This window comes from Numenius arquata, chromosome 12 (genome assembly GCF_964106895.1).
Source record: "Numenius arquata chromosome 12, bNumArq3.hap1.1, whole genome shotgun sequence".
In the NCBI taxonomy this organism is placed as follows: Eukaryota; Metazoa; Chordata; class Aves; order Charadriiformes; family Scolopacidae; genus Numenius; species Numenius arquata.
In genome coordinates, this window is record NC_133587.1 from 25095380 (window position 1) to 25112201 (window position 16822).

General features: G+C 41.2%; 1 protein-coding gene across 3 annotated transcripts in view; it reads right to left on the minus strand.

Annotated features, from left to right (window-relative positions):
• The window catches only part of NEBL (nebulette), a 273379-nt gene extending 257550 nt beyond the window's left edge, over nt 1-15829 (minus strand). For all 3 annotated transcript variants that reach the window (XM_074157127.1, XM_074157126.1, XM_074157125.1), the window contains exons 1-2: nt 15542-15829; nt 14424-14518 (exon numbers count right to left, since the gene is read on the minus strand). In XM_074157127.1, coding sequence (XP_074013228.1) covers nt 14424-14518; nt 15542-15610 — 164 coding nt within the window. In that variant the 5' untranslated portion in view covers nt 15611-15829. The remainder of the gene's footprint in view (nt 1-14423; nt 14519-15541) is intronic.
• Between the last annotated feature and the right edge of the window lie 993 nt (nt 15830-16822).

Below are 16822 nucleotides of genomic sequence, written 5' to 3' on the forward strand. Positions count from 1 at the left end.
GATTATAAGACTAAGTTTTACTCCGTAACTTCATTGCAAGAGCAAAAATTTCAGCAGACACGATATCAGTTTTAGACCTCGAGCCAAAACCTTACAGAACAATCATACAGGAAACACAAACCATAGAGGGTAAGGAATCCAATTCAAAATAAGTTAGATCTATGTGTTTAGGAGAGAAACAAATTGGAATATATTGAAATACTGTCTTTGTAAGCATTTTAACCGTCTTGGGATTGTTTGGAGTTAACTATGCTTGAGGCTCAGGACTCTGCTTTCCAGGGCAATATTCAACATATTTGTTGTCTTTTCACAGTCTTTTCAACACACTGCTTGACATATTAAAGTAATAGGGAGTGGACCAGAAATGTTAATTGAAGCCTACATAAAAAAGAAACATCACAGCTGTTAATAAAGCCCCAATAAAATTAAAAGAGCGTATGCCTAATAAGACGAAAATAAAGATTGTAGGCTGCAACAACTATAAAGTCCATGTGTAAAAGCGCTCCACAAGGCCACCACTACTATGAACTTCCTTTAGACTTCCTCCCACACCTTGGGGAGCAGCAGAGCTTCTCGCACAAATACACAAAACATTCTTAACATTACATGTGATTGGGAAAACCAGTTCTTTTTTGAGAAGAACTGTGATCTGGATTTTTTTTAATATTCAAACTTTTCTTCAAAAAACATTTTCTCTTAAAATGGCTGTTCTTCACAAGCTATAGCAAAGAACCCCTGCTATATTACAACTCCATCCTCTTGAAAATAATGTGTTTTATCTCCTTCAGCATTTAGAGATTCTTATTTGTATATTGTCATCATAATGCTAAATATAATATACAACTATAATTAAATTAACATATATAATTAACACATAATATTTTAATGTTTTTATAAAAGCTGTTCTGGTAAAAATACACCTAAGCAAAATAAGTCCAACTGACAAAGCTAAATTTGTCCCTGAAATTGAGCATTCTGCTACTATGAAACCAACACAGTTAAAACACAGTTTCCTATACACACATAAAAAAAAAACAAAAGACTTGAAACCAGCAGATTAATGCAAAACATCTAGTAAGAAACTGGTCCACTGAAAATCAAGTAGAGCAGGTATAAAATTAATTAGTATTAATTATTACTATGAACTGTTAATCTACTATACTATCAATTTCAAAGATCCATTATAAGTCTGTTCCTGAACAGCCAGTTCTGATTTCTTTGGTATAAAACGTATAGTTAATAGTAACTGCATGTATTAACATTTCTTATCCCAGTTGTGAAGTAGTGCCTTTTTGTAGCAGTCTTTTTGAAGATACACATCAAAGAGAGACCCTGAAACATTTCCACATGAGACCCAAGTTGTATACAAACAGTGCAGATGGAAAATCCAAGGGAGACACACGTGTCTCGCACCTGACACCCAACAGCCAGGTGGCTGTGCCAATGCACAAAGAAAAATGGCAGAGGAAAATAAAAGGGCCTGTTTGGTCACCAAACTAAGTCCACCAGAGCCTACATCTCTACACCTCCAGCACAGCAGAAGCAACTGGGTGAAGTGAGGTATGAAAAAGAGGAGCTGCCATTCTCCTCAGGGTGAAATTAGAGCAAAATAACCTTTTCTTTTTTTTTTTTTAAACCCCATTTCCTTCAATTTCTAAAAGCATATTACAGTCTCCTTTACATCCATACCCAGATGACAAGTTTAATTTTCCCTTTTGTTAATCTTTTCCATATACAGTATTATTCTGTATAGGAGATATAATCTGTCATTGCTTTTTGGGCAGTAAGAAAGACTCCTGCTGTTGACCCAAATGAGGCTTGAAACAGAAGTAGCATGGTGATGAAAGTTAAGCATTCAATCAGTGCAAGAAACTGGATGTTACACTTTTGACTTTCTCCTCCACAAAGGCAAGAGTCATCTGAAAGAAGTTCTTTAGCTCAAGGAGGAATTAATACAAGGCTCGACCAGCTTGTGTTCAGACTTCAGAACTTCTTCCCAAACTTCCTGAAGTAAAAAATACAAAAAGCCCTATTTTACACATCATTTTTAAGTTCTTCAGGTCCTACAAAAATATTCATTGGTACTGAAGCAGCTTAGTAGCCTGTAGAACCAGATGATCTCCTACATTTCAAAACAAACTCCAATATAATTATCTGGCTATGTTGAGTTGTTGATAACTGATAAACACAAAACACTACAGCAACTAAGTCATTACTGCTCAGAAGAATATCCACCTACATCTTATTGGAAAAAAAAATAAAGTTCGCAACATACTTTTGTGTGAAAGTTTGCATTAGATTATCAGAAAAACTAATCACACACACTGATCTCATTTTCACACAACTCTCACCGTACTTCTTAGTTTCCCCTCAAGCTTTTCATCTTCCTGGGGATGCTATTTAGTAGCCTACTGTTTCAGTGTACAGAGCATTTTTCAGGGGGCACAAAATTAAGTGAGAAACTGTATTTTTTCCAATTGTCCTGGTATTTCTTATTAATTACTACATAACAATTTGCAAGTTCCTCAAAGCAGGACAAAGTCTTCAGTACCTGCAGTGCAAATAAACCACATGATATTTGACCCAATAACAGTATCTCTTTTTCTAGTCTGAATATCAATTTACTATTGTTAAAATAATGACAGAACTAACAGAAGTTGGACTGTGAGCAAATAGTTTCAGCCCCTGCAAGAATTGAGACCTGACTGCACGGAGAGAAGCATAAATGGAGCAGGCTGACCATTAACTCAACTAAAGCTCATCTACTTGCTCTTCCTTTTTCTTCTTCTAGCTTCTGCCATACTTTTTAATATGGATTTCCAGCATTTCTGACACAACTACGATGTAAGCCACATAACTCACTATTTAAACTGCTATCTGAGAATGACTGTGTTTAATCTCCCTTTTGATCTTCAGATCAAAAGAAGCCAAAAAGCTCATGACATATCCTGACTGATCACTCACCATGACAGTACCCTGTTCCTAATCAAAGACTCAAAAGTGCGACCATTTCAGAAATTTAATTTGTTACTGCTACATTGAAAAGCTCAACAAACATTTTTATAAATTAATTATTTCTCTTTTCCATCTATCCTTGCTTTCTCTGCATGCATACTCTTTTTTCCCCCCGTGTGTAAGTAGACACATTATCACTGGTAAGTTACCCATAATAATTATTTCTCAGTCTCATTTACTAGAGGTGGCAATTTCTTTCACATATTTCAAGGAATGTTGTTCTTCTAAATATATCTTTATATATTTTTTCTTCCAGCCTCCTTTCCCCTTTCCTCCTAACAATTTTATGCTAACGCCACAGTGTTTCAACAAGTTACGCTAGTAACTGTTGTAACAAACTTCGGCTCTGTTTCTGATAGCCTGACAAAATCCAATCAACTACTTCAAAGTAAAACACTCAAGACCTTCCTATGTTAGAGCAAAATTTATATCAAGTACACCTACACAATGGGCCACTCAGCAACTATTTTTTTAAGAAAGCTTCTTTCAACTGTCATTCCTTCTCTTCATTCACCCCCAATCAATATCACTTCTCTACTACCCATCAAATATGAACATCAACAAAGGCACTAGCATCACTGTATCAAACACAAATAGAAGCTCCAAAAAAATAAATTTGAGTCCTTTAGGAAGCTTTGCTTTCCTAAATATATATTTTCAGGCAGGTTCTTTAAAACTTGAACTACAACCTCCCTTACAGCAACATACCAAGCATGCTGCCAATTCTAACAGTGGTAATCATCTCCTGGTCAACCACCTATTGAGCACTTCTGTTGCTAGAAATCCTCATACCGGCCCCTTTTCCTCTAGTATCACCTGGCAAATGGCAGTCAGAAATTTCTTCTCTCTTGCATTTGCAGATGCACACAACCAGTACTATGCAACACGTGAACACGCTACTGTGTTGAACGTATGCCACTCTACACCATTCAGCAGAAATGGTTTATGTTGGTTTTTTGTTTTTGGTTTGGTTTGGTTTTTGGGGGGTTTTTTTTTGGTTTTGGGGGGGGGGTTTGGTAATTTACCACTTTTTCCCCTCCACAAACCTAGCCACTTGCATTTTAATTATGTCTAAAATCATCAATTTTTAAAGAAATCCTTCCCTAAGTATTTCTAGTTACAGCTTTCTGATGCTAGAAGGAATTGCATACAAGTATTGAATTCTTCCAGAGTAAAACTGGAAAAAAAAAAAAAAAAACCAAACCAAAAACCAGCTATTACCATTTAGTTTGCCAGTTCAAAAAGATATCTGAGGTATAACTAAATTATAATGCAGCACTAAATTATTTTTAAATTTGTGAAATTGGCATTACACCAATACACCTGTGTGAAAAATGCTGCCATTTAATGATGGACTACCTCCAAACATTTGCTCTCTTAAGCAGGGAAAAAAAAAAAAAAAGATCTAGTGTGAATTTTTGAAACTTTGAAAGAAGGAAGAAACTTACACAGGTTCCATATAGTTTTACATTTTAAGAAACGCTGCACTTCCCGTATATTGCAATATATATGCTTAAACAATTACGGGCCAAATTACAATTAAGTTTTTCATTTTTAAAAACTAAGCCGCTGTAGTCTTCTCTCAGGTGTGACGCTGATTGCACATTTTTGTGCCCTCCTCACATTAAGATGTTATGAGATCAGCTACCATCATGCAATTCCACCACAACTGAGAACAGGAGGATTTGGAGGAGGGGAGCAAAAGATACAGGTGGAGGAAATACAAAAAACTAAAAATTCTGCACTGCTCATCATCCAGACATTTCCTCCTGGTACAAAGAAAAGTTACACAGGCAACACGAATAAAAAGCAAAGTAAAATAGTTTGGACAACTCTGATGCAACATCAACTCTAACATCAGAAGACAGAGGGAGGCACAGAGAAAAGAAATGGACTAATCTGCAAATCAAGAAGGAGAATTAACTGCAGGTTTCTCTTTTTTCAGAAAGTTACTGCATGAGATGACATAACTAGGGGCAGCATGAACAGTCCAGTTATTCAACAAGTATTTCACCCATCTCTTCTTGCAGCAAACTTTCCCCTTGCAAGTCCTGCCTACTCTCTTTTCAAGAAATCTCAACATCACATAGCCAAACTCTGCCCTCAGTGTAACTTCTACAATCTCTAAATTTAGCAAGGTTTCTGTAAGCACCCCACAATATTCAAAATTATGAAAATAACTGTCCACTCAGCCAAGACCGTACATTGTCTGGATAATTACAGGAAGCTTCCACTGACATTATATGTAAACAGCAAAACATGCCTCTTGACACTGAATTGACTGACATGATGTTGTCATTCTCTATTGACATCACTGACTAAAAATTCAAAGTGACATGAAAGATTGGAACATAAACTTATTTTTATTCAAGTTTTATAAAGTATATAGAGTAAATCAGGACAGCAGGTTTACTTGTGACCATCAACATAAGCAGAGCTACACAGAACTTAAAATTCAGCAAAGTAAAAATACTTTTTTTTTTTTTTTTTTCTTTGGCAAATATGATAGAAAATTCCATGGCTTAGAACATTTAAAACCCCAAACAGTTAAATGACAAAGCTGCTAACAAAACATACCATTAAGATTTCACAGGCCTGCTCCAACTGGTTATTACCTCTTTCAAAGCTCTAGCTATGAAATGCAAATAAGTAAATTATTTGGAATCCCAAAATTTCATCTATTGTTCTTGTTCTGTTGCCTAAATATTTTAGTAAATATAATGAAACAAAATTCATCAATCTTTAGGAATGAGTACAGAAAGTAATAGTTATTAAGAAAAATCAAGATTATGTTGAGCATCAACAGTGGCTAAGATACTAGCAAGCAAAGAAAATCCCACTTACTGAAATTGTGTCTCAGTAACTACAGCCCCCTAATAATACACATTCAATATATTCTATGTCAACAGGTGTTGAGGAGATGCACATATTCTTCCCTGGAAAAATTATCTGCAGTCTACGATGACCAATGATCATACAAATTAAAAACGCCTATTTACTCAAGCCAAGATATAAACTGGCAACAGATCAGGATTCCACACCGCAAGGATTTCTACAAGCACTTCTTGCAAATAGCTCTGCCATGTTTATTGCATTCTCACAGAAAAATAAAAATAAAATATGTAATATTAATTTTTGTATTTTCTATTTATTTGCCCCAGCAACGTCCTAAATAACACAAACTTCTAATTGTCCTTGTAGAGGAATTTCACCAACAGGCAGAATATTAAAAGATATGAATTCTAAACACAGAGCCTATACTCACATCAGGTACTAGACGTGACAGTACTTGCTCAACGCAGTCTGAGAATTCACCTGCTCTGAGAGAGGGGAAAAAAAAAAAAAAAAGGTAACAACTCATCTCCCTTGGGGCAGTTTTTCTACTCCATTTGCAGCAGCAGGGAAGCAGGCTGGCTGCAGCTAAGCTGTGGTGCTCTCCACAGCTAGCAGCAACGCAAACCAAGGGGCCTGTTGGAGCACACGGAGTCCTCTCCCTGCACACCCACCAGCACACGCGTGTAAGGCGTCATACGCGGGTCTCGTTCAAATGCGAAATCAGAACACGGCCAACTGAACATGGTGAAATGGAACCTGAGAAATATTTTTGCACCCCCTTACTCAGACACAGTCATGGGGATCAAACGCAGCCCAACTCTTCCCAAGATCTGAATGTCTGCGATGATTATTCTCTAGTAACTTCTTTACAAATAACCACCACCCGCCTCGTGCACAGTATTCAGCAACTCTGACAAAGCGTTCTCATGTGCCTTCTTAAAAGAGTTTAAAGATATGCATTGAACACCATTCAGAGACTCAAATATATTTTGCCTAAGAAGCTCCTTCAACCGTTCTAGCAAATAGGCTCAGCTTCTTGTCCTACTTTCCTTTTCATTACTGGATACCACCAATACTAATTTGGACTTAATTAACCAAGCAAGATACCTCAACAAGGAGCAGCAGGAACAAGTTTCCTCAACAGGAACACGTTTCCTCAACAGGAGTACTTGTAGCTGTTCCTCATATTCAAGCAGAGCTTGTATAAATATCCACTATGATCACGCTCTTTCACAATTTTATTTTCTTTCTTAACGCTTGATGTAGCGCTCCATGAATAGGTAGAGAAGATAAAGTACTTCACTGCTCACTACAGGAGGGAAGGCTGCATTAGACCACAGAGGCACATACTGCGCCCAACACCCTTCCAGGCCTTCAGCCTGCAACCTGGGTGATGAAATGAAGATTACACTTATTAAATCTGCAGTGTGCTTACAGGCTGTCTGGTGGGAAGGTTGATAGGTTGATAAGAAGGGGCTGCAAGCACATGAAAGAACAAAATTAGAATATAAAATGAACTTGACAAATTGGAGAAACAGCCTAGGGAAAAATGGAGATTCAGTTCAATAAGAACCAAGTGGAAGATTCTGTGCTTAGCCAAGAACAATTAGCTGCTCAGATAATGGATAACAACAACTGCTGAGGCTGCGATTCTGCATAGAAAGATAAAACTGTAGCACACAACAATCTGAATATGACTTAACAGTTTGAGTTTTGCAACAACAACAAAAAAATGGCAGTGACTGTATGGGGACTTAGGAGAAATGAGTTGCATGGGCACACTTGCTATTCTACCAGCTCTGGTAATGCTCCACTGGGCACTGCAATTCAAATATACATACATATACACATATATATGTGGACTATTCAGAGACAATTGAAGGCAGAGAGACAAGAATTACCAGAAAATATGATCTACAAGGAAACAGTTAGAGCTGTTCTGTTTAAAGAAAAGATGGCCAAGGGGAGACATGATAACTGTTTTCAAATACTGAAGTCTGTATTTAATGAGATGCTGAACAAGAAATAATGGACCTGAATGACATAGGTGCATTTGGCTGATTTGAGGCCCTTACCAGCTGTTTTTCTAGTGGTTCTGTTATTCACATTACTCATTTTACACTACATCCTAAGAGGAAAGTTGTGAATACACAAAGTTAGTACAGTGATAAAGTGCAAATCCTTGCCTTTATCTCTTGCCTCTCTGCCAAGGTTTGCATGGGAGTTTCTGGGTTGTTTCTTTTTATAAGAATGGCCATATTGGGTTAACCTATATAATAGCTTACTTTTGATCAAATCTAATGATCAGAAACAGCTGAAAAGCCCAAAATGATGAGAGGGGAAAAAACAAAACCACACATACATGTAACTGACTGTAAGATTAACCATGCCATAAAACAATCTTCCTCCCCAACGCAAACTCACTGTTATCCTTTTACACTAACTAAATTGCTGTTCAGTTGAAGATGGAGAATTAGAAAACAATACTCTGTATGTTCTCTTTACTACAACTCTGTGGTGGGTTGACCCTGGCTGGACACCAGGTGCCCACCAAAGCTGCTCTGTCACTCCCCCTCCCCAACTGGACAGAGGGAAAGAAAATATAACAAAAGGCTCGTGGGTCAAGATAAGGACAGGGAGATAACTCAGCAATTATTGTCATGGGCAAAACAGACTTGACTTGGGGAAAATTAATTTAATCTATTACAATCCAATCAGAGTAGGATAATGACAAATAAAAAATAAATTTTAAAAAAATCTTTCCTCCCACCCCTTCCTTCTTCCAACTTACTCAGGCTCAACTTCACTCCCGATTTTCTCTACCTCCTCCCCCCAAGCCATGCAAGGGGATGGGGAATGGGGGTTGTGGTCAGCTCATCACATGTTTTTCTGCCTCTCCTGCCTCCTCAGGGGGAAGACTCCTTACATTCGTCCCCTGCTCCGTCATGGGGTCCCTCCCATGGGAGACAGCTCTCCATCTTGAGTCCTTCCATGGGCTCCTTCAGGAACAGACTGCTCCAGTGTGAGCCCCACATGGGGTCTTAAGTCCTGCCAGCAAACTTGCTCCAGTGTGGCCTCCTCTCTCCATGGGTCCACAGGTCCTGCCTAGAGCCTGCTCCAGCACAGGCTTCCCACAGGGTCACAGCCTCCTTCAGGTGCAGCCATCTGCTCCACCATTAACCTCCACGGGCTGCAGGTGGATATCTGCTCCACCATTAACCTCCATGGGCTGCAGGTGGATATCTGCTCCACCATTAACCTCCACAGGCTGCAGAGGGACAGCCTACCTCACCGTGGTCTTCACTACAGGCTGCAGGGGAATCTGCTCTGGCACCTGGAGCACCTCCTCCCCCTCCTTCTTCACTGACCTTGGCTTCTACATAGCCGTTTCACACCTCTCCTGGTTGCTGTCACACAGGGGGGTTTTTCCCCTTCTTAAAAACGTTATCCTAGAAGCACTACCACTGTTGCTGATGGGCTTGGCCAGCAGTGGGTCTGTCTTGGAGCTAGCTGGCATTGGCTCTATCGGACACAAGGGAAACTTCTAGCAGCTTCTCACAGAAGCCCCTCCACTAACAAAACCTTGACACGCAAACCCAGTGCAAACTCCTAGAACTGGCTCCATCATACATCAGAATGATTACTCTTGCTGCTCCTTACCCCTCATTTTCTTCCTTCCTGCCATATTTAAACTGATAAATAATCACCTGCTGAAATCAATACTGAAAAATAAGATAAAGCTAGCTATTTCTAGCGAGAATATATCATCACACTCCCAGTCACTTTCTAGAAGTTTTCTGACTGGTAGAAAGAAAACTCACTCCATGTTTCACAACTAAAATCAAACTTCAACAGACAAATTCACCTTTCAGGACAACAGATCATATTTAATGGCCACATTCATCCACTGATTACAAGCAGCTGCTTCCACTTTCCAGCCCACCTGACTGTCCAGAAAGTTGTACCATGTTCTTACCATTTCAGGCTGGTATAAAATAACTTTGACATTTTTCATCCCTCCCCTATAGTATCTTAAAATGTAAGGTTTGGCTGCACTTGCAGATTGAAACTGTAGTACAATTCTACTAACAACATCTCAATATTTCAAATGTATTTGCATATCTATTTCCTACTGGCATGAGTTAGAAAGAAATTAAATCTAGAAAAAATAAAGTTATGATGAGTTTTTCTTCATGTCAATAATTCACACTAAGACTGATGACAGTAGATTTAAATTTCAAAGTTATGTAATCATTCCATATGGTGACTGTCATAAATAAAAACTTGAACGAAGTTCAAGTACCCTGTGTGCAGGTGATTAGCAAAATTTTAGATACTAAATATTTCAAGAAGTATTTACTCCAATAGCGAGGTTATTTGCCTTTGGCAAGAGGGTATATCAGGTCTGCAGAAGCTTAAGCTGTTAGGTTTTGCAAAAATTAAAAAATACATCTCTGTTGGATGCGTTCACACATGCAGGAAGCCTGTTTGCATCAGCAGGTATAGCTAATGTGGAGAGAACATTCCAAAAATATGCATTTCATCTTCTACATTTTGCATAAAAAGTAGTCGTGTGTTTTGGTCTGGTGAATCTGTCAAAAAAGTATTTATATGAATATTTGTAAGAATAAGTTACCATGTAATCATCCTACATGATTCAATCATTTAACAAGCTTGAGAACTAGTACACAGATGGTTAGTTGCCAAAATGCCATTCATTTCCTTGCATCATCTTGGTTATTTACAGCTGAGAAGAATCAGCTCTGAGTTTGCAAATAATAGCAACAACTTTTCTTCTTATCATTTCCATGTATATTAAACAAATATTTAATAACCTCTACCTGCAAATATCAAAGAGGAATAGGATTCCTCTTTGGATTTGCATTAAAGCCACCTTGATTTAACAAATCATCAGATTATCCAAGCCATTTTAATTGTCCTAACCCTTCTTTTACTATCTATATGCACATTCAAAGCATGGCTCATTGACCTGCATCAGGCAACGCATAGTGTCTGGCTGAACTGCAAAACTGGACTACAAGTCTACGCCCTTAACCTCATCAACATTCTTTCACAAATCAGGCAGTTCTCTGGCAACGTGGCACATCTAAAGTCACACAGCAAGAAAAAGGCAAGACTAACATTGTAAGGCAAGCCTAGCAATGTCCACGTGCTAAGCATCTACAAGCTTCAAAATGTTGTGTATGAAGCCTTTCAGATGAAACATGAATACAAGTAAAGTGAGAAACACAATAAGTCATCAGAGTACTGTACTACTTAGAGGTCCCAGCTGAGATCAAAGCATGATACCGTAGGCACCATGCAAACAAGCAGAGAGAAACTATCCTGATTCAAACAGCTTAAAATTATGTAAATAATAAAAAAGATGAGAACTGAAAAAGAGAACTGAAATGTTTAAAGGAGATAGATCAAGAAACTTCACAGAAACTCTGCGATACAAAGATCATTCTATTCAAAGCCATATATACACAAGCACATGTAGAAAAAGTTTCCCCTTATAACCCAGCTGCAAAATCTCTCATAAATCTACATCTTACAAAAGCAGTATCCGAAGTGCGATACTAAGAAACTCAGCTTCTTGACCTATACCGGTTCTACAACGTCTGTAGCCCAGTCATCACTTTGCTATCACTGTACCCTTATCACAAGGAACATATACAACCATTTAGCTAGAAATGCAACAAGCTGCTCAACGGAAAACTTGCCCTTAAAAAAAGTAGAATCCTGCATTTACAAATATTTCTGTTCTTTTCTAATGGACACTGAAATAAAGTATTTCACAATATATTCCTTCTTGGCTTGGCAGTTCCTGTTAATCCATCTGACTCCACTCTCCTCCATCAGAAGTACAGTTTGAACAGTCACAAATCAGTATCTTTTTCTTATATTAACAGAAATGCAATAATGTGTTAGTGGTATAGTAACTTGTGTTTTTTCCCAGTAGTGCAGCCAAAATTATTTGCTTCAGCATCCAAAAAAAAAGCATGGAATTCTTTAAGGTCAAAATATACTCAAGCACATTATCTAATCTGTGAACTAACAAACAGATACAGAAATTATTGTAGATACATGCTTTTTGACGCAACCTTACAAAAAGCCAACTATGGCTTCCAAACCCATTAAACAACTTTATGGTATTCTCTTCCATTCAAATTAGTGCATACTTCTTCACTTTTATCTACCAATTGCACTCTCATTGATGGATAGCCTCAATAAACAGTCTAACAGTAATTGCTCTTTGTCAAGGGCTTGTAGGTGTTTGTATGAGTACATTTGCATTCTTTTCTTCACAGATTTTCTGATCAAGCAGTGTTTAACATAAAAATGGATTTGCCTCTTACTAATGAACACTGGATAAGACACATCATAATTTGAAATACAATAATGGTGTCTGCTTTGCAAATAAGTAACCTTTGAGATGCAAGAGTACTGTGTCAAAATATGATAATTTAAGTCAACTGTATTTTCAAAACACAGTTTTGCATAAACATCTTATCCCTCCTTTGAAGGATATTAAAGTTTGTTGAAACCACAGAACACACCTTGGTCTTCCCTTAGTGGATCCATACAGAGCTTAAAATTATTTAGATTACTTAAAGTATCTCTATTAAAAAAAAAAAAAAAAAACACACCACACCACCTTACCTTTACCGAAACTTAAGAACAAAATACACATCACTGATAATATATATTAAATTTTCTCTCTTCCTTAATACATGGAACCCATTCTTTCATGTTTTTACATCATGTTTTCCTGTTTCATACCTCAGGTTTGAGGGACATATTTCAAAGATAGAGATTATTTTTTCAAGGATCAGTATTACAAAGCTCATTAAAACAACTACTAGAAAGACTAGCACTTCAACGGTACGTAACATATCCATCATCCTTAAACACCTCATCTGTAAACAGACGGACACACCACATAGCATAACTACACAGATGAAAAACTCTCCTACAACAGAAGTTAAATATGTACAGCACAGAAACACCAATACATGGAGGAGACTCTGTAACAAACAGCGCTATTAAGTACAAGGATCCAGTTACTTATGAAATATCAAGCAACCAAAGTATCAGCAGTGAAATTTAACCACAAAAGTTTAGGCAAAAGGCTCAAAGTATTATCAGAGTTTTAAACACTGTAAAGGATGTAAACCAGTACTTATACTTCAACTCAAATAGTACCAAAAGTGGAGCCCCATCTAGGGCAAATAACCTTTAGGTTAGTCTTGACTTGCTGTGTGCCACCTGTTGAAGCATGAACCTCCCTTCCCACAGATCCTTCTCTACAGCACGTAAAGCTGGCAACCAACCACACTTTATTACAAGAGGTCTAACGTCACCCCCCTACACTGTAGAGCACTTCAAGGAAAGCTAGAAATGTATGTGTTCAACCCCATATGTTCCTAAAGCAATCTAAGTACAACTGTGCACATTGAAACAGGTGTTTCAAGTTTTGGCAGGACAGCAGCTTTTATAACAAAACTCATATTTTAGAGAGATAGGCACTGGCTGGCTTCAATTTTAGCCTGGAAGAAATGAGCATATGCTGTTGAGCTATTCTGTGACGGCCAGCCACAGACTGTCTACCTCAACATGAAACAAATATTTTAAGATGAGCATAGGAGTCTATTTCTGGGAAAAATACAATGTGCCTATAGTTTCAAAAGTCTGTCTCTTAAAACATATGTTTTAAGTAGGTAAAGGTGAAAATAATTACAATATATGAACAATATATAAGATCACTTTTGATGCCAAATTCTTTAGAGATATCCTTCTAACAAAGCATATTAAAGATTAAAACACACTGAAATGCACTTAGCAAATCTTAGGAGCATTACAAAGAACAATAAGCACCTTTTTTCTACATGTATCATAATGCTCTTCTGCAGTATTTGCAAGCCAAACACCAAAGCACTCTTCAAATCCACACAACAAAATCTAAAAGTGGAATACAACATGATTATACTCTACGACCAAAATTAATCTATTTTCCTTATCAAAATCTAAGAGAGAATGAAAATAGCATGAGGCACTAGAAGCAGGGATTTTGTAAATATCTACCTTAGTAATCTGAGATATGTGAACGACATAACAGTTTTAAAAATAGGTTGCCACTATCTCTAACAGAATATTGTCTCTGGCAAACTACACAAACGAGAAGCACTTGGTTTTCTTATTATAAAATGCTGATGAGGTCCATAACCCTGAACAGAGAGCTGCATAATGGACCACTGTAATCCAGCAGGCCAATAATGAACGTAAAAGGAGTCAGCGCCAGATCCGACACTTTCTGGGAGGAAAGGACCTGCATCCTGAGATCTGATATTAAAACACTGCCTAACCACATCATAATCAAGTATTTTTATCTTTTATCAATTCAATACAAGTAGAATACGCCATCTGAAGAGATACTGAACTGCCTTAGACTGCACTGCCACATCTCTAGATTAAGTTTTTAAAGCACGACAATACCTATTTGACAATATCCACAGCCAGGTTTTCTTTTCATGTGCATTTCTGCAAGACTTGACATTTACAATACTTACGCATTGCAATAAGGTTTCTTTTCATATCCTTTGTAGTTATTCATGTTCAGAGCCATTTTGCAAACTTCACAGTGGAAACATCCTTTATGCCAGTACTGTAAAGAAACATAAAGTAGAATTACTTACGATACTGACATTTTGAAAGCTATATTAGGGTACAGCAAATGTAAAAACACAATTACACATCAATATTTTGCCCATGCATTATAGGTCTCTGTAAACTAAATCAAAACAATTACTTTCACACGAGACCAAAGGTGCTTCTGAAACACTCCCAGAAACATAAATTCTCTGCTAAGGTGAATGCCAAGACCTCCCGCACGCTGACCGTGTCAGGATTATTTTAAACATAACTAAAGCAAGAGTTTGACATTTTGCCTCGTTAAAGAAAAAAAAAAAAAAAAAAAAAAAATCACAACAGAGCTTGCTAAGGATGCTATACGATGTGAATAAAATCACTAACTAACGTGACGGCTGGCTGTTGGGCACACTGAACAGACACTAAATTTAGCACGTAATACAGAATTTGCCTCCGGTAGCTCCTGCCGCTTTGCCTTTCCGAGGACGTTAATTTGGCGCATCTGTCACAGCCTCACTGCTGTTATTTACGGAGCTACCGCGCTCGGCGGTAACCAGCATCACCGGGGGATACCCCCGAGGGAACGGGGCTGTCGCCACCCCCAGTGCCCCAGCCACCGTCCCCCCCGCCGCGGCGGCCATGGCGTGCGGGGCAGCCGAAGCCGCCCCAGCTCGGGGAGGCACCGACAGCTACAGCCGGGGGGGTCCGCCTACAACTTCATCCCTCTGGAAGCTGGGGCCGGGGGGACGATGCCGGAGGGACCCATCCACCACCACCCCACCCCCCGGCAGCGTCTCTCCGGCCCGACTCGCTCCCCGCCCCGCACTGGCGCGGTGACACGGCGGTTGTCACCCGGCGGTGGCGGCGCGGATGCCGGCGCAGCGCTAGCCCCCTGAGGCGCTGCGTTTGCCACCTGCCGGCTCGCCCCGCTCCCCCGCCGGCCCGGCCCGGCCCGCTCCGCCGGAGCCGGGGGGAGAGGGGCACAGGGCGGGCGCGCCCGGCAGGCGCCATCCCCTCCCGCTCGCCCGCCCCCCAGCACCTTGTCCAGGCAGTTGACTTTCTCGGTGGGATAGACCACTTTGCCACAGCGGGCGCACTGGGGGTTCATTTTTCGGCTCCTCTCGGGCGGCGGCGGCTCCCGCGGGCGGCGGCGGCCGAGGCTGCGGTGCGGCGGGCTGGGCTGGAGTGGGCTCCGGGCGGCCGATCTACCATCCCCTGCCCTGGCGGGGACGCCGGGGGTCCTCAGCGGCTGCCGGCGGGCGAGGAGGTCATCGGCGGCGGCTGAGGAGGGAGCGGCGCTCCAGCTGACTGCGGCTCGGCAGCATGTGTGAGTGGGCGGGCGGGGAGCCGGTGCCTGTCGCCCCCGCCCGCTCGCCGCCCCGCCGCCGCCCGCCCCCGCCGCCTCCTCCTCCTCCTCCGGGTGCCTGCGCGCTCGGCTCCCCGCACCGCGGAGCTGGGTGACTCACGCCGAGCCCCGCGCTGCAGCCGCAAGCCAAGCCAAGCCCACCAGCGCGGCCCGCAGCGAGGGGAGGGAGGAAGGGGAGGGCGAGCCCCGAGGGGGGCGAGATGGCGGGCCCCGCGCCGCCGCCCTGAGGCGCGGAGGTTGCCGGGTGGGGGGGGTGCGCCAGCCTGCGGCCGCCTCCCGGGCGCACCTGTGCGAGGCCCGCTGAGGCGGCCCCAGACCCTTAAGGGCCCGGCGGGAGGGAGAGATGGACGGGGGCGGCGGGGGAGCTCAGCCGTTCCCCGAAGTTAGGCCCCAGGCCTGGCCGTGCGCCGGAGGGCACCTGCCGGGCGGGGCGGCGCCGGTGTGGGCGGGGGGGAGGGGGGGGCGCAGCCTCAGGGCAGCTTGACAGGCCGGGCGGCGGTGCGGGTTGGCGGGGTGAGGAATGCCGGCTTTCGGGCTGGGTGCCGCTGCCTTTCCGAGGCTGAGTCCCTCCGGGGCACGGCAGCCGCCCCACGGGGCAAGCAAATCTCAGCCAGAACGGTAAATTCAGCTCCTCAGAGCAGGCTTTTGCCATTTTTTTTTTTTTAATTTTTTTTTTCACACGCTCATTAGCGCTGTGGGAACGGTACAGCAAGAAGTCACGCGTTTTTCCTTCGCTGTGGACTTCGTTTAACTACCTGGAATATAAACCACGCGGAGGAAAGTGCTTAAGCCAGTGCAGTGCAGCCTTTTCTGAGGCTTTGGTTTTTTTATTTTTTTTCAGTAGTGCAGCACTCCGAGTGGCGCACAGCAAGGACAAATTCTGCACATACTTGGGCGTTATTAAGTAATCAGAACGCAGTCAGCTAAACTGGAATAGTTGGCTATAATCCTTCC